The sequence below is a fragment of the Salvelinus alpinus genome, chromosome 6, assembly GCF_045679555.1.
Source record: "Salvelinus alpinus chromosome 6, SLU_Salpinus.1, whole genome shotgun sequence".
NCBI lineage: Eukaryota > Metazoa > Chordata > Actinopteri > Salmoniformes > Salmonidae > Salvelinus > Salvelinus alpinus.
In genome coordinates, this window is record NC_092091.1 from 8,782,337 (window position 1) to 8,810,330 (window position 27,994).

Sequence of the window (27,994 nt, forward strand, 5' to 3'; positions counted from 1 at the left end):
AGCCAACTTGACACAACTGTGGGAAGCATTGGAGTCAACAAGGGCCAGCATCCCTGTGGAATGCTTTCGACACCTTGTCGAGTCCATGCCTTGAGGAATTGAGGCTGTTCAGAGGGCAGAATAAGGGGGTGCAACTCAATATTAGGAAGGTGTTCCTAATGTTTTGTGCTTACAGTGTATCATACTAGGCAACACATCTCATCTAAAAACACTGCCCCCTAGTGGTCTGAAAATTGTCTTTGATCTCATGCTCGTTTTATACATTTCTAAATTAACATATTATTTCCACAGCTTAGTCTTCTAAATTAACATATTATTCCCACAGCTTATCAGCGTGCTCCCAAGATGTTCCCTCCGTTGATGATGCTTGTTATGCATTATGTTTGAACCAAAAGATTACGTGTTACAAAGATTAAGTGGAATGGAAACAATGAAATACTGTATATTAAATTAAATAATATTGTATGTTGATGTTAATACTATGTACAATATGTAGCAATATGATGTTGAAAACAATAGCCTCAGAAATTCAACATGCTGTATTGTCTTTTAACAGTTTCACTTTGTCATCCTCATCACCCTAATTACAACCCTAATTACTATGACACACCCCTCTCTATTGTCATTGGTTGCACTAATTGCACTGTTTGTCTACATAACCTGGTTCAAGCATTCATGACATCACCCTAAAGAAGACAGTGATGTTGAAACGGTGGTTTACCCAATAAATTACTGGGAGCCTTTATATAGTGTGTGTCGCTCTCTTTATTTTTTTTAATAGCAATCAGAGATTGGCCCTTTAAGGCATAACACATAACACATTGACGCCTCTACTCCAGTAGCTGACCCCTCCGCAGCTGACGCCTCCGCAGCTGGCGCTGACGCTGACGCCTCCGCAGCTGACGCCTCCGCAGCTGGCGCTGACGCCTCCGCAGCTGACGCCTCCACAGCTGACGCCTCCGCAGCCGACGCTTCCGCGGCCGGCGCCTCCGCTTCTGATGCCTCCACTGCTGTATATAGTATAATACACAGTAATATACATCTGAATGTCATGCAATGGAGACGTAACATTGGCTGAATTGAACCAAACATACACAATGCTGTTATAAAACAGCAGTATCTAGCCTCAACACATGTTGTCAGAACAATAGACCTGTACTGTCTCTACAAACTCTGTAAAACATGGATCTAAGTATGTCAGTCCCAGCTATGAGTTTGTTTCTGGGATTGACAATGATGACTGAAACACCCAATTCTCTTCACAGGAACATCAAACAAGTCCAAATCTAAACACCTGTTCATTTATTTTTCAAAAAGTGAATCACAAAACCTTTAGCCCCTGTTTGGTCAGCTGGTCTGCTTATTAACAATATAAGCATGCTTCTGCCAAACCTTTAAAAAAAAACATTTGAATCATTGAAATATTCAGAAGTATATAAGAACCATCAGATCAGAGTACCGTAGCTAGGATGTCAACTGAATAGCCACGTTACATATCTGTACAACATTCCTCAGTAGTATCTGTCATGAAGCAGAGACTAAGCATGGTTAGTCAGCGGGCTAGTCTACCTCAAACTGTACCAGGATGGAAACCACCTCACAGCAGAGAAAGTTCAACTATATGCCTCTAGTCTACAACAGATACTTACTTTATTGGTAACCATTTCCCAGCTGTTCAACAAAAAAAACAAAAAAATCGAAAACAACTCAAGTTGGCAACAGGTACGTCCTTAACTGCCGACAATATGGACAAACAGAGATGCTGACTGTACCTTACAATGATACCTATATATAGGTGTACCACAAGACTACCTGTGTTGCAGGTTTACCTGAACAGAGCTCATTCAGAAAGGAAACGTCATCATGCTTGGACCGCCCAGTTTAAAGCCAACTGATACAATTCTTATCAAGACTAGCATATTTTTACATTCATGTGTTATTTATTTTTGTTTTGCAGTGTTTGGGAGTAGTGAACTATATGTAGTTTAACTAGTAATTTAACTACATTTTGCAGTACCTTGGTGGTAGTTGAACTAAATTCAGATCCTGGTAGTGTTTTCAGTAATTAATAACTGTTTTACCAGGTAGCGGTATAGCTAACTACTGGAACTACACACTACTGTTTTACCATGTAGCGGTGTAGCTAACTACTGGAACTACACACTACTGTTTTACCATGTAGCGGTGCAGCTAACTACTGGAACTACACACTACTGTTTTACCATGTAGCGGTGTAGCTAACTACTGGAACTACACACTACTGTTTTACCATGTAGCGGTGTAGCTAACTACTGGAACTACACACTACTGTTTTACCATGTAGCGGTGTAGCTAACTACTGGAACTACACACTACTGTTTTACCATGTAGCGGTGCAGCTAACTACTGGAGCTACACACTACTGTTTTTCCATGTAGCGGTGTAGCTAACTACTGGAACTACACACTACTGTTTTACTATGTAGCGGTGTAGCTAACTACTGGAACTACACACTACTGTTTTACCATGTAGCGGTGTAGCTAACTACTGGAACTACACACTACTGTTTTACCAGGTAGCGGTGCAGCTAACTACTGGAACTACACACTACTGTTTTACCATGTAGCGGTGTAGCTAACTACTGGAACTACACACTACTGTTTTACCATGTAGCGGTGTAGCTAACTACTGGAACTACACACTACTGTTTTTTAATATAATAAGTTATACTTTCTGTTAACATCTGACTCCAGAGGAATCTGTCTTACAATTTCTAGTCTATAACCTTTCAGATTTAGACATAATAATCTTTCACTAAGTAGATTGGATGTAGTGAACTACTTTTTCAAAGTAACTTTAGTTCAGTAAACTGTATTTTTATTAATGGTAGCTTAAGTTTAGCTTAACTTCTTCCAGTAGGAAGTAATTGGTAGCTTGGTAAACTACATTTTCAGAGTTGCTTCCCCAACACTGTTGTTTTGTATCTATCAATCCCAGTATTTATTTATGTTTACCCAAAAACAATCACATACAGAAAAACACTACCAGGAACATCTCAACTCAGTCCTACAACTGAGGTTGCCTTGTAGGGCTGGTGACGTACATACACAATTCTAGGATCCTGGATATGTTGCAGTGTGTTTACATTTGTACCCCAAAAAATGTAATTCCACAAATTCTCAAAAGAGAATTTAAATTAAAGGTATTGTAGATTTAGACTAGGCTTAATCTGAGTCTGGAAAAATAGCCTCTTCAGTTGAATACCTTGATTTTCCTTCATGTGTTCCTCTGGGCAGGTTCTAGAATAGTGACTTCATCTGTTCCAGGATTTGTTTTAGTCTGATCTAGTGGTAGCATAGTGCTGCCTCGAGACGGGTCCTAGTGGCAGGGGTTCAATTCCAGTCTTCCTCTCTACGTCTCCCTTCGCTCCTTCATATCTGCTTCCATCTCAATAACGTTACAAAATGTAAACACACTGCAACGTATGCAGGATCCTAGAACTGTGTATGTACGTCACCAACCCTACAAGGTAACCTCAGTTGCAGGGCTGGGTTGACCTGGTCTGGGTACTCATTTTCTGTATGTGATTGTTTTTGGGCCTTAAAATGACTTGACATTGGCACCATAGACTCTGGTAGGTGTGATAGTTCGCCAGCAGCCCAAAACATCTCAAGTTTAAGCTACAGATCAGGAAAAACAAGCTCGTAAGAATTGTACTTAAACTGCCCCCTCATGCTCGTCAGGAGGTAGAGCATTTTCAGCAGTTAAGGTGGCGATCTGGCTGGCTATCTACACAGTTGTCACGGCTGTCGTCCTCTTCTTCCTCTGAAGAGGTGTAGCAAGGATCGGACCAATACGCAGCGTGGTATGTATCCATATTTATTCGAACACTTAAACACGAACAAAAACAATAAACAAAACGAAACCAACGACGCTACAGTCCTGAACATGTGAACCTATAAAAACAAAGAACGCAACGAACAGGACCAATCACCCACAAACAAACAGTGAGAACAGCCTACCTTAATATGGTTCCCAATCAGAGACAACGTAAAACACCTGCCTCTGAGAACCATATCAGGCCAATTAGACAACCCTAAACCAATGAAACACATAACATAGAATATACCCACCCAGCTCACGTCCTGACCAACTAAACAAAGACTAAACAAAGGAAATAAGGTCAGGAACGTGACAAACAGGGGTAGGCAAAATGACAGGTCAAGGGCAGGCAGAGGTCAGTAATTCAGATAGGTGGGGGGAAAGGTGCAGGACGGCAGGCTCAAGACAAACAGGAATGGTCAAAACCGGGAAACTAGAAAACAGGAACTATAGCAAAACCAGGATCAAAGGGAAAATCACACAGGTAGGTCTGACGAACAAAACGAACTGGCAACAGACAACACAGGTATAAATACACAGTGGATAATGGGGAAGATGGGTGACACCTGGAGGGCCGTGGAGACAATCGCAAAGACAGGTGAAACAGATTAGGGTGTGATAACACCGGCCAACCCTAGCGACGATGGGCCAATTGTGCTCCGTCCTATGGGACTCCCAATCACAGCCGGCTGTGATACAGCCTGGATTCAAACCAGGGAGTCTATAGTGATGCCTCTAGCACTGAGACGCAGTGCCTTTAGACCGCTACGCCGCTCGGGAGCCCAGATTTATACGATGCATAGATCTGCCTCGGCCAGTATCACTGTGTCCTCTCACAGAGGGTCAGAGTCTGAATGGACCGGCTATCTTTTATTGTATAATAGTTACATTCACAACCACAAGAGCAACGGTTTGTATCATCATTTTATTTTTCAAAAATATCTTGATGATACTATCATGATCAGTAAACTTCAAGAACATCAAAACATTTCCCATCAAATACAATCTTGTATCTTAATGCTCATGTTTTTTTTTTTTTTATACACACAAAAGCAAACCTGCATACATACATACATACATTTTCTAAATCGACATTTACATATTATTTTGTTTTCAAACAGTAAAACTACTACATGATTGCCCTTTGAAAATGTGATAATACACATCCTTATTATTTTAAATTATTACAACTTAGCTAGGGGTATATCCTAACTTGGGACTTACGTCAAATTTTCACTTGGCCATGCATTGACATCAATGGGAGAGTAAGTGAAAAATAGACTTAAGTAGAAGTTAGAATTCGTCCCTTAAAGTTCGGCTATTATTGTTCTTCTGTGTTCTTTTTTTTATTTTTTAGAACCAGCATCAAAAGGTCAAAGGTACAGGAAGATATTTTAGGAGAGTAACTTCTCTACTCGTTTAATAGCAAGCAATAACACTGAACAATTCATTATCGGACATAAAAGATCATTCTGTAACTGTTGACATTTTGGGTTTAAGGAGGAAGAGGAGGACCGAAGAAAAGAAGAACTGAATTCCTCTACAGTAAACAGTCACCATCCGAGCCCAACATATTCCCCTCCAGCTGGAGAGCCAGAACCAATTGTCTGTCTGTCTGTTTCTTTCTTTGTGCAGTCAGGCACACAGCACTGACAGATCTTAGTCCCTGGGTAACGTCTCCTGTCCAGTCAGAACAGAAAAGCATCTCTTTTTCATAGAAGAAACAAGACTTACAGGAGGGATGAGAGTCCTGTCACTGGAAATTCTGGCAGACACTGAATGTCACACACACTCCTGTATTCAACTCAAATAGTACTTGATTTCTATGGTGTCACACACAGCCGTTCTCATGTCGGGGCTTGCGTTGCGGCCTCTCTACCATAGTGTGAGGGACGGGGGGGTATAGGGAAGGAGCCAAGGTGCACAGGAAGCCGGCCAATAGGGTGAGACCTAGGCCCCCCCATGCGCAGAACATGGACCAACCGTATCCGTGACTGATGTCTTCTGGGATCCCATACATATAGCGAGGATAACGGGACAGTTGGAAGTTGATCCCTGATACACATGTACACAGAGAGATGATACAGCATGTTCCTGATGGGACAGGGAGAGAGAGGGAGAGAAGAGGGTGAGAGAGAGGAAGAGAGACAGAGAGAGGGAGAGAGTATATACAAGACTGTTTCATGCATTTATCGATGGTATTAGAATGACTTCTGAATTCCAAATCGAACCCTAGTCCCTAGTCCCTACTCCCTAACCACTCTTGCAGATCTGAGAGGATTTGATAGGTGGAAGCACTATAGTGACATTCCCACCAAGCCAATCAGAGGGCAGGGCAGGTAGCCTAGCCTATCCTAGCATTTAGAGCGTTGGGCAAGTAACCAAAATGTTGCTAGTTCAAATACCTGAGCAGACAAGGTGAAAAGTCTGTCGATGTGCCCTTGAGCAAGGCACTTAATCCTAATTTGCTCCAGGGGTGCCGTACTACTATGGCTTACCCTGTAAAACAACACATTTAACTGCACCTAACTGATGTGAGTATAGGGGCTAGAATATGTCTGTCCAGTAGGATGATGCCTCACTCTCCATAACAAAAGCTGTACCCCCCCCTAGTGGTACTTTATGGTATTGCTATGTATTCTGTGTACATCCTTTCTCATTCACCTCCTATGAGGAAGAGCAGTCCATAGTGTGCGCGTGTTCTCTCAGAACTTACCTCCCATGAGAAACAGGAGTCCAGCTACGTACTGCATCAGGTCATGCTGCTTACAACAACCCAGAGCTCCGATCACCCAGCCAAACAAGATGATGGACACAGCCATGCCGATGAAACTGGCTGTCATTCTCTGCAGGTCTACGCAGGGAGAGGGGAATTTGGGATGAAGAAATCAAGACGTCTACATAGTATAAAATAATTTATTTTGCTGTTTTGGTGCCAATTTTAGTTTGACTGAAGAGTTGGAATTACACATTGACTGTCGAGGGTGCTCAATGTCTCTTGGGAGTAATTGATGTCAATATCTTTGACAATTGTGGTAGGGCCCACATTGATATTTCAATTCTAATGGACGGGGGAAGGGCTGATTTGGATAACACATTATTTGGATAGTCCATCTGTAGATGCTCTACAGAATAGCAGTAAAATGTCAAATAACTATCTACTAACCTTAACCTTAACCCTTATTCTAACCCTAACCCTAACCTTAACCCTTATTCTAAACCGAACCCTAACCCTAACCTTAACCCTTATTCTAAACCGAACCCTAACCTTAACCCTTATTCTAAACCGAACCCTAACCCTAACCCTTATTCTAAACCGAACCCTAACCTTAACCCTTATTCTAAACCGAACCCTAACCCTAACCTTAACCCTTATTCTAACCCGAACCCTAACCTTAACCCTTATTCTAAACCGAACCCTAACCCTAACCTTAACCCTTATTCTAACCCGAACCCTAACCTTAACCCTTATTCTAAACCGAACCCTAACCCTAACCTTAACCCTTATTCTAAACCGAACCCTAACCCTAACCTTAACCCTTATTCTAACCCGAACCCTAACCTTAACCCTTATTCTAAACCGAACCCTAACCTTAACCCTTATTCTAAACCGAACCCTAACCTTAACCCTTATTCTAAACCGAACCCTAACCCTAACCTTAACCCTTATTCTAAACCGAACCCTAACCTTAACCTTAACCCTTATTCTAAACCGAACCCTAACCCTAACCCTTATTCTAAACCGAACCCTAACCTTAACCCTTATTCTAAACCGAACCCTAACCTTAACCCTTATTCTAAACCGAACCCTAACCCTAACCTTAACCCTTATTCTAAACCGAACCCTAACCTTAACCTTAACCCTTATTCTAAACCGAACCCTAACCTTAACCCTTATTCTAAACCGAACCCTAACCCTAACCCTTATTCTAAACCGAACCCTAACCTTAACCCTTATTCTAACCCGAACCCTAACCTTAACCTTAACCCTTATTCTAAACCGAACCCTAACCCTAACCCTTATTCTAAACCGAACCCTAACCTTAACCTTAACCCTTATTCTAAACCGAACCCTAACCCTAACCCTAACCCTTATTCTAAACCGAACCCTAACCTTAACCCTTATTCTAAACCGAACCCTAACCCTAACCTTAACCCTTATTCTAAACCGAACCCTAACCTTAACCCTTATTCTAAACCGAACCCTAACCTTAACCCTTATTCTAAACCGAACCCTAACCTTAACCCTTATTCTAAACCGAACCCTAACCTTAACCCTTATTCTAAACCGAACCCTAACCCTAACCCTAACCCTTATTCTAAACCGAACCCTAACCCTAACCTTAACCCTTATTCTAACCCTAACCCTAACCCTAACCTTAACCCTTATTCTAACCCGAACCCTAACCTTAACCTTAACCCTTATTCTAAACCGAACCCTAACCCTAACCCTTATTCTAAACCGAACCCTAACCCTAACCTTAACCCTTATTCTAACCCTAACCCTAACCCTAACCTTAACCCTTATTCTAACCCGAACCCTAACCTTAACCCTTATTCTAAACCGAACCCTAACCTTAACCCTTATTCTAAACCGAACCCTAACCTTAACCCTTATTCTAAACCGAACCCTAACCCTAACCTTAACCCTTATTCTAACCCGAACCCTAACCTTAACCCTTATTCTAAACCGAACCCTAACCCTAACCTTAACCCTTATTCTAAACCGAACCCTAACCCTAACCTTAACCCTTATTCTAACCCGAACCCTAACCTTAACCCTTATTCTAAACCGAACCCTAACCTTAACCCTTATTCTAAACCGAACCCTAACCCTAACCTTAACCCTTATTCTAAACCGAACCCTAACCTTAACCTTAACCCTTATTCTAAACCGAACCCTAACCTTAACCCTTATTCTAAACCGAACCCTAACCCTAACCCTTATTCTAAACCGAACCCTAACCTTAACCCTTATTCTAAACCGAACCCTAACCCTAACCTTAACCCTTATTCTAAACCGAACCCTAACCTTAACCTTAACCCTTATTCTAAACCGAACCCTAACCTTAACCTTAACCCTTATTCTAAACCGAACCCTAACCTTAACCCTTATTCTAAACCGAACCCTAACCTTAACCCTTATTCTAAACCGAACCCTAACCCTAACCTTAACCCTTATTCTAAACCGAACCCTAACCTTAACCTTAACCCTTATTCTAAACCGAACCCTAACCTTAACCCTTATTCTAAACCGAACCCTAACCTTAACCCTTATTCTAAACCGAACCCTAACCTTAACCTTAACCCTTATTCTAAACCGAACCCTAACCTTAACCCTTATTCTAAACCGAACCCTAACCTTAACCTTAACCCTTATTCTAAACCGAACCCTAACCTTAACCCTTATTCTAAACCGAACCCTAACCTTAACCCTTATTCTAAACCGAACCCTAACCTTAACCCTTATTCTAAACCGAACCCTAACCTTAACCCTTATTCTAAACCGAACCCTAACCTTAACCTTAACCCTTATTCTAAACCGAACCCTAACCCTAACCTTAACCCTTATTCTAAACCGAACCCTAACCTTAACCTTAACCCTTATTCTAAACCGAACCCTAACCTTAACCCTTATTCTAAACCGAACCCTAACCTTAACCCTTATTCTAAACCGAACCCTAACCCTAACCCTAACCCTTATTCTAAACCGAACCCTAACCTTAACCCTTATTCTAAACCGAACCCTAACCCTAACCCTAACCCTTATTCTAAACTGAACCTTAACCTTAACCCTTATTCTAAACCGAACCCTAACCTTAGTAAGCAGTTGCTTGTAAACAGATAGTTTGTTGATAGCCCGGATAGCCATAATATGTAAATAAAGTGTGCCCCAGATGTGTTACGGGGTTTTTACCCAGCCACCCCTTAATTAACCCCTCTGTATTTCCAACCGACCAGGCGCCATTTTGTAGACGCTTTCTAATTCCCCAGATGGAGATAGAAAAAGGGGGTTATTATGGTAACTTACGGAGTGCATGCCACTCATCCTGACCAATAGTCTTGGTTATATTGGTGCTCAGACGTCTGGGCAGGGCTGAAGAAGAGTAGTAGTATTTTATTGGTGTGCAGCGTTGAACCAAACCTGCAGACAAGGAAGAAAAACAACAACACATAGTTTCAATGTGTACAGGGCTCCGCTTGGAAAATATATATATTTTTTTTAAATCTCAATGTGACTCCCTGTTTAAATAAAAGGTTAAATAAAAAATGGAGAGGCCATATTGAAATGACACATATTTTTTTGCATATGTAGCCTACCCGATATTTTTTTTTAATGACTAGCAGCATGAACCATAGTTTCACCACATATATTCACATACAGTGTTATAATATGCAGTGTTTTCCCCCCCATTGGCCTATGGTCTTAGTTGCAGCTCTGTAGCCTATAGGTTTTAATCCAGAAATACCATACAGACAAGTGGGGCCTATTCTAGTACAATATGACCCCATGAACACACTGACACAACGTTGAGATGACACAAATACATCAAACGTCAACATTTGTGTCACATTGGTGTGTTTTGGGGCGGCAGGTAGCCTAGTGGTTAGAACGTTGGGCCAGTAACCGAAAGGTTGGTTGCTGGTTCGAATCCCCGAGCTGACAAGGTACAAATCTGTCGTTCTGCCCCTGAACAAGGCAGTTAACCCACTGTTCCCCGGTAGGCCGTCATTGTAAATAAGAATTTGTTCTTAACTGACTTGCCTAGTTAAATAAGGGTTAAAAATAAAATGTATTAAAGTCACTGTGTTACGAAATGATGGATGAAAATCCTTGTTGTTGTTGCTGCGTAGGCCTTGAATGTGGGCGGACCGCTAGATCAGCACTCAGCTCCTCGGATAGCACCTCAGCTCAAATTCCGATGATGATTCGCTCTATTCACCACATCAATGAGCATAAATACGCCTTGTAAACAGACTATAATGCCACTGACATTATATATATATAAACAATATATCGTGTGTGACGTGATCAAATGATGACACCTTTAAAGATGAGATCCTCTGTCTCCAGGTCGAATCCCTCTCGATGACATTTCCTCCACAGCCCGGAGATGGTGGAGTTGTACTGCCGACTGCAGAGGGACTCCATGGCCGGGGCAGGGGGCAAAAAGTGCCGCTTAGCCCGGAGGAGGACTCCCCCACTCGACCCCTTCCTCTCCACGTTATTCTCCTTCGGTAGCATACGTAGTGGTAGATTCTGGTTGGAGATATAGATGAATCCAGGGTCGTTTCTTTTGTTGGAATAATTCTTACAACGTTCCTTGTGCCTCCTTGCATCCGTCTCGTACCAATTGTCAGTACATATTGCGACTGCTATGAGTCCCAAGGCGCAAAAAGACAAAAACAGTCCCGCTACCGTCAATGTCCTCATAGCAGACATGATGTTCCACAGCGTGCGGTTTAGAAGAGATTCCTCCTGTTCTACGCCCGGAGGGTTCCAGCTGCCTGAATAATTCCTTCCCCTGGACAGCAATCAATGGTTCGTGAGGGGGGATGTCGTCGCTCTCTGCCGCAGCATCAAGATTATAATACTGTGATGACCGTGTAACGATATAATCCTAGGCCATTATTGACAACAGATCACAAATACTATCGTTAATTGTCCCAGCACGACCAAATACCAGTAAACATTACGTTATATAAAATTGTAAAAAAGCATTCGGTGATTTATATCAGGAAGGGCCTGTATTTTGGTTCATTTCTCTCTTGCTGTGGGTCTGTCCAATATTGCTCGAGGGATTTATTAGCGAGTCCACTAGTCGATGCCAGCAGATGGAGACAGAGCAAACATTTGATAATAATGCATGAACCAACACAATATAATTGTATGTTCACTGTCCATATAGTCAAATAAATAAAGTACGAGATAGTTTACAGTACATTCTAACAGAATAGCGTTAGGATTGATACCCAAACAACTCAGCACATCGCCACCCTTCAGGTAGCCATGTTTGTTTCCTCCAACCTTCAGGTAGCCATGTATGTTTCTCTCCACCCTCCAGGTAACCATGTTTGTTTCTCTCCACCCTCCAGGTAACCATGTTTGTTTCTCTCCACCCTTCAGGTTGCCATGTTTGTTTCTCTCCACCCTTCAGGTAACCATGTTTGTTTCTCTCCACCCTTCAGGTAGCCATGTTTGTTTCTCTCCACCCTTCAGGTAGTGTTTGTTTCTCTCCAACCTTCAGGTAGCCATGTTTGTTTCTCTGCAACCTTCAGGTAGTGTTTGTTTCTCTCCACCCTCCAGGTAGCCATGTTTGTTTCTCTCCAACCTTCAGGTAGCCATGTTTGTTTCTCTCCAACCTTCAGGTAGCCATGTTCATTTCTCTCCAACCTTCAGGTAGCCATGTTTGTTTATCTCCACCATTCAGGTAGCCATGTTTGTTTCTCTCCACCCTCCAGGTAGCCATGTTTGTTTCTCTCCACCCTTCAGGTAACCATGTTTGTTACTCTCCAACCTTCAGGTAGCCATGTTAGTTTCTCTCCAACCTTCAGGTAGCCATGTTTGTTTCTCTCCACCATTCAGGTAGCCATGTTTGTTTCTCTCCACCCTTCAGGTAGCCATGTTTGTTACTCTCCAACCTTCAGGTAGCCATGTTTGTTTCTCTCCAACCTTCAGGTAGCCATGTTTGTTTCTCTCCAACCTTCAGGTAGCCATGTATGTTTCTCTCCGCCCTCCAGGTAGCAATGTTTGTTTCTCTCCACCCTCCAGGTAACCATGTTTGTTTCTCTCCACCCTTCAGGTAGCCATGTTTGTTTCTCTCCACCCTTCAGGTAACCATGTTTGTTTCTCTCCACCCTTCAGGTAGCCATGTTTGTTTCTCTCCACCCTTCAGGTAGCCATGTTTGTTTCTCTCCAACCTTCAGGTAGCCATGTTTATTTCTCTCCAACCTTCAGGTAGCCATGTATGTTTCTCTCCGCCCTCCAGGTAGCAATGTTTGTTTCTCTCCACCCTCCAGGTAACCATGTTTGTTTCTCTCCACCCTTCAGGTAGCCATGTTTGTTTCTCTCCACCCTTCAGGTAACCATGTTTGTTTCTCTCCACCCTTCAGGTAGCCATGTTTGTTTCTCTCCACCCTTCAGGTAGCCATGTTTGTTTCTCTCCACCCTTCAGGTAGCCATGTTTGTTTCTCTCCACCCTTCAGGTAGCCATGTTTGTTTCTCTCTAACCTTCAGGTAAGAGCGTCTGCTAAATGACTAAAATGTAAATGTAAAATGTAGGTAGTGTTTGTTTCTCTCCACCCTCCAGGTAGCCATGTTTGTTTCTCTCCAACCTTCAGGTAGCCATGTTTGTTTCTCTCCACCCTTCAGGTAGCCATGTTTGTTTCTCTCCAACCTTCAGGTAGCCATGTATGTTTCTCTCCAACCTTCAGGTAGCCATGTATGTTTCTCTCCGCCCTCCAGGTAGCAATGTTTGTTTCTCTCCACCCTCCAGGTAACCATGTTTGTTTCTCTCCACCCTTCAGGTAGCCATGTTTGTTTCTCTCCACCCTTCAGGTAACCATGTTTGTTTCTCTCCACCCTTCAGGTAGCCATGTTTGTTTCTCTCCACCCTTCAGGTAGCCATGTTTGTTTCTCTCCACCCTTCAGGTAGCCATGTTTGTTTCTCTCCACCCTTCAGGTAGCCATGTTTGTTTCTCTCTAACCTTCAGGTAGTGTTTGTTTCTCTCCACCCTCCAGGTAGCCATGTTTGTTTCTCTCCAACCTTCAGGTAGCCATGTTTGTTTCTCTCCACCCTTCAGGTAGCCATGTTTGTTTCTCTCCAACCTTCAGGTAGCCATGTTTGTTTCTCTCCAACCTTCAGGTAGCCATGTATGTTTCTCTCCGCCCTCCAGGTAGCAATGTTTGTTTCTCTCCGCCCTCCAGGTAACCATGTTTGTTTCTCTCCACCCTTCAGGTAGCCATGTTTGTTTCTCTCCACCCTTCAGGTAGCCATGTTTGTTTCTCTCCACCCTTCAGGTAACCATGTTTGTTACTCTCCAACCTTCAGGTAGCCATGTTAGTTTCTCTCCACCATTCAGGTAGCCATGTTTGTTTCTCTCCACCATTCAGGTAGCCATGTTTGTTTCTCTCCACCCTTCAGGTAGCCATGTATGTTACTCTCCAACCTTCAGGTAGCCATGTTTGTTTCTCTCCAACCTTCAGGTAGCCATGTTTGTTTCTCTCCAACCTTCAGGTAGCCATGTTTGTTTCTCTCCGCCCTCCAGGTAGCCATGTTTGTTTCTCTCCAACCTTCAGGTAGCCATGTTTGTTTCTCTCCACCCTTCAGGTAGACATGTTTGTTTCTCTCCACCCTTCAGGTAGCCATGTTTGTTTCTCTCCACCTTTCAGGTAGCCATGTTTGTTTCTCTCCAACCTTCAGGTAGCCATGTTTGTTTCTCTCCAACCTTCAGGTAGCCATGTTTGTTTCTCTCCAACCTTCAGGTAGCCATGTTTGTTTCTCTCCAACCTTCAGGTAGCCATGTTTGTTTCTCTCCAACCTTCAGGTAGCCATGTTTGTTTCTCTCCAACCATTCAGGTAGCCATGTTTGTTTCTTTCCAAACTTCAGGTAGCCATGTTTGTTTCTCTCCAACCTTCAGGTAGCCATGTTTGTTTCTCTCCAACCTTCAGGTAGCCATGTTTGTTTCTCTCCAACCTTCAGGTAGCCATGTTTGTTTCTCCAACCTTCCGGTAGCCATGTTTGTTTCTCTCCAACCTTCCGGTAGCCATGTTTGTTTCTCTCCAACCTTCCGGTAGCCATGTTTGTTTCTCTCCAACCTTCAGGTAGCCATGTTTGTTTCTCTCCACCCTCCAGGTAGCCATGTTTGTTTCTCTCCAACCTTCAGGTAGCCATGTTTGTTTCTCTCCACCCTCCAGGTAGCAATGTTTGTTTCTCCCCACCCTTCAGGTAGCCATGTTTGTTTCTCTCCAACCCTAAGGTAGCCATGTTTGTTTCTCTCCAACCCTAAGGTAGCCATGTTTGTTTCTCTCCAACCTTCAGGTAGCCATGTTTGTTTCTCTCCACCATTCAGGTAGCCATGTTTGTTTCTCTCCACCATTCAGGTAGCCATGTTTGTTTCTCTCCACCCTTCAGGTAGCCATGTTTGTTACTCCAACCTTCAGGTAGCCATGTTTGTTTCTCTCCAACCTTCAGGTAGCCATGTTTGTTTCTCTCCACCCTTCAGGTAGCCATGTTTGTTTCTCTCCACCCTTCAGGTAGCCATGTTTGTTTCTCTTCAACCTTCAGGTAGCCATGTTTGTTTCTCTCCACCTTTCAGGTAGCCATGTTTGTTTCTCTCCACCCTTCAGGTAGCCATGTTTGTTTCTGTGGGGCCGGCTGGAGATGAGCTGTGTTGTGTTTGTTTGGTGGGTGGTGAGTCTGGTTGCCATGGCTCCTTGCAACCCTTGTGTCTTTGAGTCATGACAGAAAGAGAGAGACATACAGTATAGGGGTTTTCTCTAACTGACCTCATCCTGTGTTTTTCCATAATTTAAGATTAGTTTAGCTGAGACAAATTATTCATCCAAAATGGCACCCTATTCCCTATATAGTGCACTACTTTTGACCAGAGCCCTATGGCACCCTATTCCCTATATAGTGCACTACTTTTGACCAATGCCCTATTGCTCGTCGTCAAAAGTAGTGCATTATACAGATGTAGGATCTTAATTTGAGCCAGTTTGCTACAAAATGATAATAATCCTGTAGCAACAGGAAATGTGAATTATTATGTGAATTATAATTATTGGACATATTTGTAGGGGTTGATCCATTTTTTGTAAGGAAAAATCAAGTCTGAAATTTTTTAAGTGGAAATTCCCAAATTTCAGAAGTCTTTTTAAACATCAAATACACTACAAGTTTTAAAATGTCCTGCATTGCAGGAAGGTTCTCCTGCAACATGATCAAATTAAGATCCTACATCTGTACAGGGAAAAGGTTGCCATTGAGGACTGAGACAGGGCCCTGGTCAAACGTAGCCCTCTAAGAGTGCCTATGGGTTCTGGTCAAAAGTAGTGCACTGTATATGGAATAGGGTGCCATTGAGTACTGAGAGACAGTTGCTGTGGAGATGCTTTAAAAGTTGTGTAAGAGATAGACAGTGTTCTCTGCAGATCTAACAGACTTCCTGCGGTGACAAGAAAATACACTCCAACATGTCGGGAAAAAACACAAGAATCTTCACACATTGGCATTAATAGGAGGTTCTGTTACTGATGATTACTAGCCTCTTGTTTAATAAAGCAGATTTATACAAAAATATAGTTTAAAAAAAAATTATAATCTGGGGTCCAAAAACAACCAATATAACAACAGGCCTGAGGCCAGCAATATGATGCAACTGTTCAAAACAAAACATTGTGTTTCCACCAATCATGAGAATAATGATGTCTTTCTGTACCATCACGTACGTAACTACACAATTCAATCCATGCATCTTGGTTCACAGGCATCTTTGTGTTGTGTTGGCTTGCAGTTGTTTTTCTCATTGTCATGACTCATGTATCTAATAAGGAATTGAATCTGTTAGTTCAATCACAGTTCCTCATTTAAGTGTGTGTGTGTGTGTGTGTGTGTGTGTACACTATTGTTCAAAAGTTTGGGGTCACTTAGAAATGTTCTTGTTTTTGAAAGAAAAGCTAATTTTTTGTCCATTAAAATAGCATCAAATTGATCAGAAATACTGTGTAGACATTGTTAATGTTGTAAATGACTATTGTAGCTGGAAACGGCAGATTTTTTATGGAATATCTACATAGGCGTACAGAGGCCCATTATCAGCAGCCTTCACTCCTGTATTCCAATGGCACGTTGTGTTAGCTAATCCTAGTATATCATTTTAAAAGCCTAATTGATCATTAGAAAAACCTTTTGCAATTATGTTAGCACAGCTGAAAACTGTTGTTCTGCTTAAAGAAGCAATAAAACTGGCCTTCTTTAGACTGACTAGTTTCAGCAGAAAGTTCTTTGTTTCTGGCCATATTGAGCCTGTAATCGAACCCACAAATGCTGATGCTCCAGATACTCAACTAGTCTAAAGAAGGCCAGTTTTATTGCTTCTTTAATCGGTACAATAGTTGTCAGCTGTGCTAACATAATTGCCAAATGGTTTTCTAATGATCAATTAGCCTTTTAAAATGATAAACTTGGATTAGCTAACACAACGTGCCATTGCAACACAGGAGTGATGGTTGCTGATAATGGGCCTCTGTATGCCTATGTAGATATTATATTAAAAATCATCCGTTTCCAGCTACAATAGTCATTTACAACATTAACAATGTCTACACTGTATTTCTAAACAATTTGATGTTATTTTAATGGCCAAAAAAATGTGGTTTTCTTTCAAAAACAAGGACATTTCTAAGTGACCCCAAACCTTTGAACAGTAGTGTACATACAGCCTAGTAATGGTAATATAACACGGAGAACTTTATGCTTTTATTCACTGTGTTAATACAATCCATTTCTCTGTAGCTCTATGTGTCACTGTGTCACTGTGTCACTTCCTCCAATGTATTATATAGGACAGGACCTTTAATTTTAAAAAAGGGAACAAGCGCTTTTCCCAACTTCACTTTTGGTTTAGACTTCTCTCAAAACTCTACAACAATAACCTCTTATCTAAGTCAATGCTTTAAAGTATTTACTGACAATACCGTTACAAAGAATATCACTGTTATATACAGTAGGTCTGCTATAACTCTCCCACAAGTAAAAACATGTTTTATGTTCAATTATTTTAGTGCATTTACCAGATATAATAGTTAAAATCCTGAAAGATAGGTTGACTCATGGTTTAAAATCTCGTCAGAAAAACAGTGAGACCAAACCTATGAATGTGAATATGATTGGTTCACATCCTCTGACAAATCAGCAACTGTCAGGAATTAGATAAAGGTGATAGAAGTGGAAGTAGAGTAATGTTGTTTTTTTAATGCTCTCAGCATTGTTTTTCAGCTCTGTTTGATCTGATAGTGGTCAACTGTAACATTGTATTCAAACTAAAAAAGGATTTCCATCAGAAATTCAAGGGAATTAAATCATAGGATATTTCTCAGTTATTTCATGAATCGTAACTGTGTGTTTTTTAGGAGCTAAACTCAACAAGGTTTTTCTAAAGTCATCTTCATTTATATGATGGAAAGCTACATCATTTCATCTGTAAGTATTTTGTGTGTGATCTTTTATTTGTTGCAAACGTGGCTGAGAAATGTGTTAAAAGTACATGTGAAATATACCAAAACGTGGGTAAATTGTCAAAATGTACAAGCTGTTCTTTATGATTTTGTTAAATATATAATAAACTTTGTATTTATATCCAATGAGATGTGTATTACATTGTACAATTGGCCCAGCGTCGCCTGTGTTTGGCCGTCATTGTAAATACAAATGTATTCTTAACTGACTTGCCTAGTTAAATAAAGTTTAAATAAAAAATATATATATACTGTGTATACACACTACCGTTCAAAAGTTTGGGGTCACTTAGAAATGTCCTTGTTTTTGAAAGAAAAGCACATCAGAAATACTATGTCGACATTGTTAATGTTGTAAATGACTATTGTAGCTGGAAACGGCAGATTTTTTATGGAATATCTACATAGGCGTACAGAGGCCCATTATCAGAAACCATCACTCCTGTGTTCCAATGGCACGTTGTGTTAGCTAATCCTAGTATATAATTTTAAAAGGCTAATTTATCATTAGAAAACCCTTTTGCAATTATGTTAGCACAGCTGAAAACTGTTGATCTGATTAAAGAAGCAATAAAACTGGCCTTGAGTATCTGGAGCATCAGCATTTGTGGGTTCGATTACAGGCTCAAAATGGCCAGAAACAAAGGACTTTCTCCTGAAACTCATCAGTCTATTCTTGTTCTGAGAAATGAAGGCTATTCCATGCAAGAAATTGCCAAGAAACTGAAGATCTCGTACAACGCTGTGTACTACTCCCTTCACAGAACAGCGCAAACTGGCTCTAACCAGAATAGAAAGAGGAGTGGGAGGCCCCGGTGCACAACTGAGCAAGAAGACAAGTACATTAGGGTGTCTAGTTTGAGAAACAGACGCCTCACAAGTCCTCAACTGGCAGCTTCATTAAATTGTACCCGCAAACCACCAGTCTCAACGTCAACAGTGAAGAGGCGACTCCGGGATGCTGGCCTTCTAGGCAGAGTATAAATAAAAAGCCATATCTCGGACTGGCCAATAAGAAGAAAAGATTAAGATGGGCAAAATAACAGACACTGGACAGAGGAACTCTGCCTAGAAGGACAGCATCCCGGAGTTGCCTCTTCACTGTTGACGTTGAGACTGGTGTTTTGCGGGTACTATTTAATGAACCTGCCAGTTGAAGCTGAAAACACAAATGCTGATGCTCCAGATACTCAAGGCCAGTTTTATTGCTTCTTTAATCAGTACAACAGTTTTCAGCTGTGCTAACATAATTGCAAAAGGGCTTTCTAATGATCAATTAGCCTTTTAAAATGATAAACTTGGATTAGCTAACACAACGTGCCATTGGAACACAGGAGTGATGGTTTCTGATAATGGGCCTCTGTACGCCTATGTAGATATTCCATAAAAAATCTGCCGTTTCCAGCTACAATAGTCATTTACAACATTAACAATGTTTACACTGTATTTCTGATCAATTTGATGTTATTTTAATGGACAAAATTATTAAAAAATTCAAAAATAAGGACATTTCTAAGTGACGGTAGTGTATATATATATATATATATATATATATCTCACTAGTAAGATATGTACTCAGCCTACAGTATATAGAATTACCCATTCTTTGAAACACATAATCTTTTGCAATCTACCTTCAATTTTTGACATGAATGAGATCTTTCTTTCCCAAAGGCATCCGAAGGAATAATCGCATATGAACCCGAGAATTATCGACCACCAGTAGAGATATACTCATATCTCACCAATGTTGGAGAACTTCACGATGGTGGGTGGCAAAAACACACTATGAATATGGTGATAAAGCTTGTTAAATACTGAATAGCTATCTGATAAGGTCGGGATCAATTCAATTCAGTCAGTTTAGCAAGTAAACAATTTAAATTCCAATTGTCCTCATTGAAAAGAAATTACAGTAACACGTTACTTAAAGCCTGACAGTAAAATGCTTTTTAACTAGTTGTAAGCATGTATGAGCCTTTATGTCTTGTATCAATGCTTCTGATATGTTATGTCTCTCTCATGGTTTAGAACACGGTTGGGACTACCACTCTGACAGGGGCATGCACCAGAGCGACTTGTTGGAAACTTCCTCACAAGAGAGTCACCTGACAGAGCTCCAGAGTGTCCATTCCCAACAACTCCTCCACCCCTATCGCTACCCCGATACCGACACCCTCCATCTGCCACTAGTAGACCCAGGACTGGGACCCCTAACCCTAACCCCACAGGTTAGTCCAACTCTAGTAGACCCAGAACTGGGACCCCTAACCCCACAGGTTAGTCCAACTCTAGTAGACCCAGGACTGGAACCCCTAACCCCACAGGTTAGTCCAACTCTAGTAGACCCAGAACTGGGACCCCTAACCCTAACCCCACAGGTTAGTCCAACTCTAGTAGACCAAGGACTGGGACCCCTAACCCCACAGGTTAGTCCAACTCTAGTAGACCCAGAAGTGGGACCCCTAGCCCCACAGGTTAGTCCAACTCTAGTAGACCCAGAACTGGGACCCCTAACCCCACAGGTTAGTCCAACTCTAGTAGACCCAGGACTGGAACCCCTAACCCCACAGGTTAGTCCAACTCTAGTAGACCCAGAACTGGGACCCCTAGCCCCACAGGTTAGTCCAACTCTAGTAGACCCAGAACTGGGACCCCTAACCCCACAGGTTAGTCCAACTCTAGTAGACCCAGGACTGGAACCCCTAACCCCACAGGTTAGTCCAACTTTAGTAGACCCAGAACTGGGACCCTTAACCCCACAGGTTAGTCCAACTCTAGTAGACCCAGGACTGGAACCCCTAACCCCACAGGTTAGTCCAACTCTAGTAGACCCAGAACTGGGACCCCTAGCCCCACAGGTTAGTCCAACTCTAGTAGACCCAGAACTGGGACCCCTAACCCCACAGGTTAGTCCAACTCTAGTAGACCCAGGACTGGAACCCCTAACCCCACAGGTTAGTCCAACTTTAGTAGACCCAGAACTGGGACCCTTAACCCCACAGGTTAGTCCAACTCTAGTAGACCCAGGACTGGGACCCCTAACCCCACAGGTTAGTCCAACTCTAGTAGACCCAGGACTGGGACCCCTAACCCCACAGGTTAGTCCAACTCTAGTAGACCCAGAACTGGGACCCCTAACCCCACAGGTTAGTCCAACTCTAGTAGACCCAGGACTGGGACCCCTAACCCCACAGGTTAGTCCAACTCTAGTAGACCCAGGACTGGGACCCCTAACCCCACAGGTTAGTCCAACTCTAGTAGATCCAGGACTGGGACACTTACCCATCTCCCCACAGGTTAGTCCAACTCTAGTAGACCCAGGACTGGGACCCCTAACCCCACAGGTTAGTCCAACTCTAGTAGACCCAGAACTGGAACCCCTAACCCCACAGGTTAGTCCAACTCTAGTAGACCCAGGACTGGGACCCCTAACCCTAACCCCACAGGTTAGTCCAACTCTAGTAGATCCAGGACTGGGACCCCTAACCCCACAGGTTAGTCCAACTCTAGTAGACCCAGGACTGGGACCCTTACCCATCTCCCCACAGGTTAGTCCAACTCTAGTAGACCCAGGACTGGGACCCCTAACCCCACAGGTTAGTCCAACTCTAGTAGACCCAGGACTGGGACCCCTAACCCCACAGGTTAGTCCAACTCTAGTAGACCCAGGACTGGGACCCCTAACCCCACAGGTTAGTCCAACTCTAGTAGACCCAGGACTGGGACCCCTAACCCTAACCCCACAGGTTAGTCCAACTCTAGTAGACCCAGAACTGGGACCCCTAACCCCACAGGTTAGTCCAACTCTAGTAGACCCAGGACTGGGACCCCTAACCCCACAGGTTAGTCCAACTCTAGTAGACCCAGAACTGGGACCCCTAACCCCACAGGTTAGTCCAACTCTAGTAGACCCAGAACTGGGACCCCTAACCCCACAGGTTAGTCCAACTCTAGTAGACCCAGAACTGGGACCCCTAACCCCACAGGTTAGTCCAACTCTAGTAGACCCAGGACTGGGACCCCTAACCCTAACCCCACAGGTTAGTCCAACTCTAGTAGACCCAGGACTGGAACCCCTAACCCCACAGGTTAGTCCAACTCTAGTAGACCCAGGACTGGGACCCCTAACCCTAACCCCACAGATTAGTCCAACTCTAGTAGACCCAGGACTGGGACCCCTAACCCTAACCCCACAGGTTAGTCCAACTCTAGTAGATCCAGGACTGGGACCCCTAACCCCACAGGTTAGTCCAACTCTAGTAGACCCAGGACTGGGACCCTTACCCATCTCCCCACAGGTTAGTCCAACTCTAGTAGACCCAGGACTGGGACCCCTAACCCCACAGGTTAGTCCAACTCTAGTAGACCCAGGACTGGGACCCCTAACCCCACAGGTTAGTCCAACTCTAGTAGACCCAGGACTGGGACCCCTAACCCCACAGGTTAGTCCAACTCTAGTAGACCCAGGACTGGGACCCCTAACCCTAACCCCACAGGTTAGTCCAACTCTAGTAGACCCAGAACTGGGACCCCTAACCCCACAGGTTAGTCCAACTCTAGTAGACCCAGGACTGGGACCCCTAACCCCACAGGTTAGTCCAACTCTAGTAGACCCAGAACTGGGACCCCTAACCCCACAGGTTAGTCCAACTCTAGTAGACCCAGAACTGGAACCCCTAACCCCACAGGTTAGTCCAACTCTAGTAGACCCAGAACTGGGACCCCTAACCCCACAGGTTAGTCCAACTCTAGTAGACCCAGGACTGGGACCCCTAACCCCACAGGTTAGTCCAACTTTAGTAGACCCAGAACTGGGACCCTTAACCCCACAGGTTAGTCCAACTCTAGTAGACCCAGGACTGGGACCCCTAACCCTAACCCCACAGGTTAGTCCAACTCTAGTAGACCCAGAACTGGGACCCCTAACCCCACAGGTTAGTCCAACTCTAGTAGACCCAGGACTGGGACCCCTAACCCCACAGGTTAGTCCAACTCTAGTAGACCCAGAACTGGGACCCCTAACCCCACAGGTTAGTCCAACTCTAGTAGACCCAGAACTGGGACCCCTAACCCCACAGGTTAGTCCAACTCTAGTAGACCCAGAACTGGGACCCCTAACCCCACAGGTTAGTCCAACTCTAGTAGACCCAGGACTGGGACCCCTAACCCTAACCCCACAGGTTAGTCCAACTCTAGTAGACCCAGGACTGGAACCCCTAACCCCACAGGTTAGTCCAACTCTAGTAGACCCAGGACTGGGACCCCTAACCCTAACCCCACAGATTAGTCCAACTCTAGTAGACCCAGGACTGGGACCCCTAACCCTAACCCCACAGGTTAGTCCAACTCTAGTAGATCCAGGACTGGGACCCCTAACCCCACAGGTTAGTCCAACTCTAGTAGACCCAGGACTGGGACCCTTACCCATCTCCCCACAGGTTAGTCCAACTCTAGTAGACCCAGGACTGGGACCCCTAACCCCACAGGTTAGTCCAACTCTAGTAGACCCAGGACTGGGACCCCTAACCCCACAGGTTAGTCCAACTCTAGTAGACCCAGGACTGGGACCCCTAACCCCACAGGTTAGTCCAACTCTAGTAGACCCAGGACTGGGACCCCTAACCCTAACCCCACAGATTAGTCCAACTCTAGTAGACCCAGGACTGGGACCCCTAACCCCACAGGTTAGTCCAACTCTAGTAGACCCAGGACTGGGACCCCTAACCCCACAGGTTAGTCCAACTCTAGTAGACCCAGGACTGGGACCCCTAACCCCACAGGTTAGTCCAACTCTAGTAGACCCAGGACTGGGACCCCTAACCCTAACCCCACAGGTTAGTCCAACTCTAGTAGACCCAGGACTGGGACCCCTAACCCTAACCCCACAGGTTAGTCCAACTCTAGTAGACCCAGGACTGGGACCCCTAACCCTAACCCCACAGGTTAGTCCAACTCTAGTAGACCCAGGAATGGGACCCCTAACCCCACAGGTTAGTCCAACTCTAGTAGACCCAGGACTGGGACCCCTAACCCCACAGGTTAGTCCAACTCTAGTAGATCCAGGACTGGGACCCCTAACCCCACAGGTTAGTCCAACTCTAGTAGACCCAGGACTGGAACCCCTAACCCCACAGGTTAGTCCAACTCTAGTAGACCCAGGACTGGGACCCCTAACCCTAACCCCACAGGAGATAGGATTTTGGAGACTATAGGATCATGCTTTTGGAGACTATAGGACAATGCTTTGGAGACTATAGGATAATGCTTTGGAGACTATAGGATAATGCTTTGGGGGCTATAGGAGAATGGCTTTGGAGGCTATAGGATAATGCTTTGGGAGCTATAGGAGAATGGCTTTGGAGGCTATAGGATAATGCTTTGGGGGCTATAGGAGAATGGCTTTGGGGGCTATAGAAGAATGGCATTGGAGGCTATAGGAGAATGGCTTTGCATTTGTGATAAGAAGTGAATCCCCACAGAACGATGTAAAAAAAAAAAAATCTGTCTCTAAAGCATTTGGCCTGGACTTTTAAGGGTATTTCTTATTTACGACTGTCTGTCCATTGTGCTATTGGCAATTGCTTTTAGATTATATTTAGTTGACCTTCCACTACTTCCTCTTTCAGTGAGATGCCGGCCCATTTTGTCACTTTCAAAGTAACACAATCCAACAGTCTCTCAGGCCAGTCTACTAAGCAACGGTTATTTATACAGGAGATGTGTAGGTGGTCACCAAATCACAGAGTAATCAAAGCAAACACAATAGTAAGTCTACAGAATCAAGGTCTTGTTTTTTTATCTCTGCATTGTTGGGCTCGTAAGCAAGCATTTCAAGGTTAAGTCTATATCCGTTGTGTTCGGCGCATGTTGACAAATACAATTTTATTTGAAATATTTAGATTTCAGTGGGCCTGCCTAGATAAAGAGTGTTTCCATACTTTCATTCAGAACTTGGGCTCAAAATGGCTCCCCAATGTGTGTTATATGTCATATAGATGCTAAATAAAACATACACTATAACCATCCATCAAATGATCTGTCCATTCTTCTCCACAGATGCCTTATTGCAGCCGTACAGTGTATTACCATCAGCAGGCTCCTGTGTCCCCTAGCCGCTACTGCTCAGAGGAGGAGGGACCTGGGGGCCACAGCCCCACCCTGGAGGTGTCTGAGGGAGAGGAGGACTACGGAGACCATATCCCCTCTGGGGGAGACTCCAGTAAATTCTGACTAACTGACTGATTGATTGACTGTCTGACTGATTGTCTGACTGACTGATTGACTGACTGATTGGCTGACTGACTGATTGACGGAGTGACTGACTGATTGTCTGACTGACTGATTGACTGACTGATTGGCTGACTGACTGATTGAGTGATCTGACTGACTGATTGACTGACTGATTGTCTGACTGACTGATTGGCTGACTGACTGATTGGCTGACTGATTGGTTGACTGACTGATTGGCTGACTAATTGTCTGACTGACTGATTGACTGACTGATTGTCTGACTGACTGACTGATTGGCTGACTGATTGCCTGACTGACTGATTGACTGACTAATTGTCTGACTGACTGATTGACTGACTGGCTGACTGATTGACTGACTGGCTGACTGATCTGGCTGACTGATTGACTGATATGGCTAATCTGGCCCACTTCTGGCCCATAATTCTGACTGGGCCGTAATACCTGGTAGATGTGGGCTGGATTTGGGCCATAATAGTTTTGTTGTCTGGGTAGTGTCCTATTCCGTACAAGGATCACTGTCAATGCAAAAGATTTACTATCATAATTATAATCCAAAAATAACCAACAATACATTTTAACCGGAGTATGGGCATGTGAAAACGAGTGGGTGTGTCGAAAGGAGTGTGCGTTTTGAAAGCAAGCAGCTAATTGGTCAGATATTACTGCTCTGCCTAACCCACTCTGCCTTTTAGCTGACCCTAAAACTTTTCCTAACCTCACCCTAATTATCCTAACCCGCTACGTTAATTATCCTAACCCGCTACGTTAATTATCCTAACCCGCTACGTTAATTATCCTAACCCGCTACGTTAATTATCCTAACCCGCTACGTTAATTCTCCTAACCTGCTGCGTAAATTCTCCTAACCAGCTACGAAAAGTCAATTCTGACATAAACTGTATACCATCTAGTCAAAACCTCTAACCTATAGCAGAGCGCTTTTAACACACCCACTCCTTTCTACACGCCCACTACTCCGGGGTGCAGCTACCCTTAGTTGAAAATTTAGAAATTATGAGAAAATGGAATCCCATATGAATTCCTTATCTCCAATATCCCAACGATATCTCCCTATCCAGGTAGCAAGAGGAAGATCCGTCTGTACCAGTTCCTCCTGGATCTGCTGAAGAAAGGAGACATGAAGGACAGCGTGTGGTGGGTGGAAAGAGAGAAAGGAATCTTCCAGTTCTCTTCTAAACACAAGGAGACTCTGGCCAATCGATGGGGCACGCAAAAAGGAAACAGGAAGAAGATGACATACCAGAAGATGGCCAGGGCCCTGCGGAACTACGGCAAGACGGGAGAAATCAGAAAAGTCAAGAAGAAACTGACCTACCAGTTCAGTACAGAGGTACTGAGGAAAGTCTCAACTACAGAGAGGAGGCCCTTCCCCCGCTAAGGATACCAGAGATTGTTTATGTAATGCCTCTTTATACAGGCTTTGGGTTTAGGTCTACCCTCACTGATATACATTGCAAATAGGACAATCAAATCAAAAATCTAATTTGATTGGTCACATACACATGTTTAACAGGTGTTATTGCGGGTGTAGCTAAATGCTTGTGTTTCTAGCTCCAACAGTGCAGTAATATCTAACAATACACAAAAATACACACAATACACACCAACCTAAAAGTTATAATGACTTTTCCCTGTTCACTCACGACTGCGTGGCCAAACACGACTCCAACACCATCATTAAGTTTGCTGACGACACAACAGTGGTAAGCCTTATCACCGACAACGATGAGACGGCCTATAGGGAGGAGGTCAGAGAACTGGCAGTGTTGTGCCAGGGCAACAACCTCTCCCTCAATGTGAGCAAGACAAAGGAGCTGATCGTGGACTACAGGAAAAGGCGGGCCGAACAGGCCTCCATTAACATCGATGGGGCTGTAGTGGAGTGGGTCGAGAGTTTCAAGTTCCTTGGTGTTCACATCACCAACGAATTATCATGGTCCAAACATACCAAGACAGTCGTGAAGAGGGCAGGACAAAACCTTTTCCCCCTCAGGAGACTGAAAAGATTTGGCATGGGCCCCCAGATCGTCAAAAGGTTCTACAAGCTGCACCATCGAGAGCATCCTGACCGGTTGCATCACCGCCTGGTATGGGAACTGCTCGGCATCTGACCGTAAGGCGCTACAGAGTAGTAGTGCGAATGGCCCAGTACATCACTGGGGCCACGCTTCCTGCCATCCAGGACCTATATAATAGGCGGTGTCAGAGGAAAGCCCATAAAATTGTCAGAGACTCCAGTCACCCAAGTTCTAGACTGTTTTCTCTGCTACCGCACGGCAAGCGGTACCGGAGCACCAAGTCTAGGACCAAAAGTCTCCTCAACAGCTTCTACCCCCAAGCCATTAGACTGCTGAACAATTTATAAAAATCGCCACCGGACAACTTACATTGACACCCCCCCTGACTCGGTACCGGTGCCCCTGTACATAGCCTCGTTATTGTTATTCTTATTGTGTTACTTTTTATTATTACTTTTTATTTTAACCTACTTGGTAAATATTTTCTTCTTCTTGAACTGCACTGTTGGTTAAGGGATTGTAAGTAAGCATTTCACGGTAAAGTCTACACTTGTTGTATTCGACGCATGTGGCAAATAAAGTTTGATTTGATTTGAT

The 27,994-nt window shown here is 43.7% G+C and overlaps 2 protein-coding genes and 1 long non-coding RNA gene across 5 annotated transcripts; 1 reads left to right on the forward strand and 2 right to left on the reverse strand.

Moving 5' to 3' along the window:
• Positions 1-741: 741 nt before the first annotated feature.
• On the reverse strand, positions 742-1,809 carry LOC139577810 (uncharacterized). The gene is made up of 2 exons (XR_011675413.1): positions 1,650-1,809; positions 742-1,010 (listed from the first exon to the last, which is right to left on the reverse strand). It is a non-coding gene; the product is annotated as an uncharacterized lncRNA (long non-coding RNA).
• A 2,958-nt stretch (positions 1,810-4,767) lies between these two features.
• Positions 4,768-11,305, reverse strand: LOC139578105 (transmembrane protein 178B-like). The gene is made up of 4 exons (XM_071405315.1): positions 10,909-11,305; positions 9,893-10,006; positions 6,578-6,715; positions 4,768-5,955 (listed from the first exon to the last, which is right to left on the reverse strand). The coding sequence occupies exons 1-4, from the start codon at positions 11,303-11,305 to the stop codon at positions 5,693-5,695; spliced, it is 912 nt and encodes a 303-aa protein (XP_071261416.1). The 3' UTR covers positions 4,768-5,692.
• On the forward strand, positions 11,283-27,993 carry LOC139578104 (transcription factor PU.1-like). Of its 3 annotated transcripts, XM_071405312.1 has the most exons (6): positions 11,283-11,404; positions 18,000-18,069; positions 19,779-19,872; positions 20,136-20,335; positions 25,164-25,326; positions 26,438-27,993. In XM_071405312.1, exons 2-6 carry the CDS (start codon positions 18,043-18,045, stop codon positions 26,755-26,757), a joined length of 804 nt encoding a protein of 267 aa, XP_071261413.1. In that variant the 5' UTR covers positions 11,283-11,404; positions 18,000-18,042; the 3' UTR covers positions 26,758-27,993. The 3 variants fall into 3 exon arrangements, with proteins under 3 accessions (XP_071261413.1, XP_071261415.1, XP_071261414.1); XM_071405314.1 differs by lacking the exon at positions 18,000-18,069 and having other exon boundaries at positions 11,289-11,404; XM_071405313.1 differs by lacking the exon at positions 11,283-11,404 and having other exon boundaries at positions 17,355-18,069.
• The last annotated feature ends 1 nt before the right edge of the window (position 27,994 follows it).

Excerpts from the sequence above, each read along its gene's own strand:
- LOC139578105 (XM_071405315.1), bottom strand. The coding sequence starts at position 11,305 with ATGTCTGCTATGAGGACATTGACGGTAGCGGGACTGTTTTTGTCTTTT. Across the intron at positions 10,007-10,908 it reads AGAGGATCTCATCTTTAAAG|GTTTGGTTCAACGCTGCACA; the intron begins GTGTCATCATTT and ends CCTTGTCTGCAG. Across the intron at positions 6,716-9,892 it reads GGATGAGTGGCATGCACTCC|ACCTGCAGAGAATGACAGCC; the intron begins GTAAGTTACCAT and ends CTCCCTGCGTAG.
- LOC139578104 (XM_071405312.1), top strand. The coding sequence starts at position 18,043 with ATGATGGAAAGCTACATCATTTCATCT. Across the intron at positions 19,873-20,135 it reads TGTTGGAGAACTTCACGATG|AACACGGTTGGGACTACCAC; the intron begins GTGGGTGGCAAA and ends CTCATGGTTTAG. Across the intron at positions 25,327-26,437 it reads CCCCTCTGGGGGAGACTCCA|GTAGCAAGAGGAAGATCCGT; the intron begins GTAAATTCTGAC and ends CTCCCTATCCAG.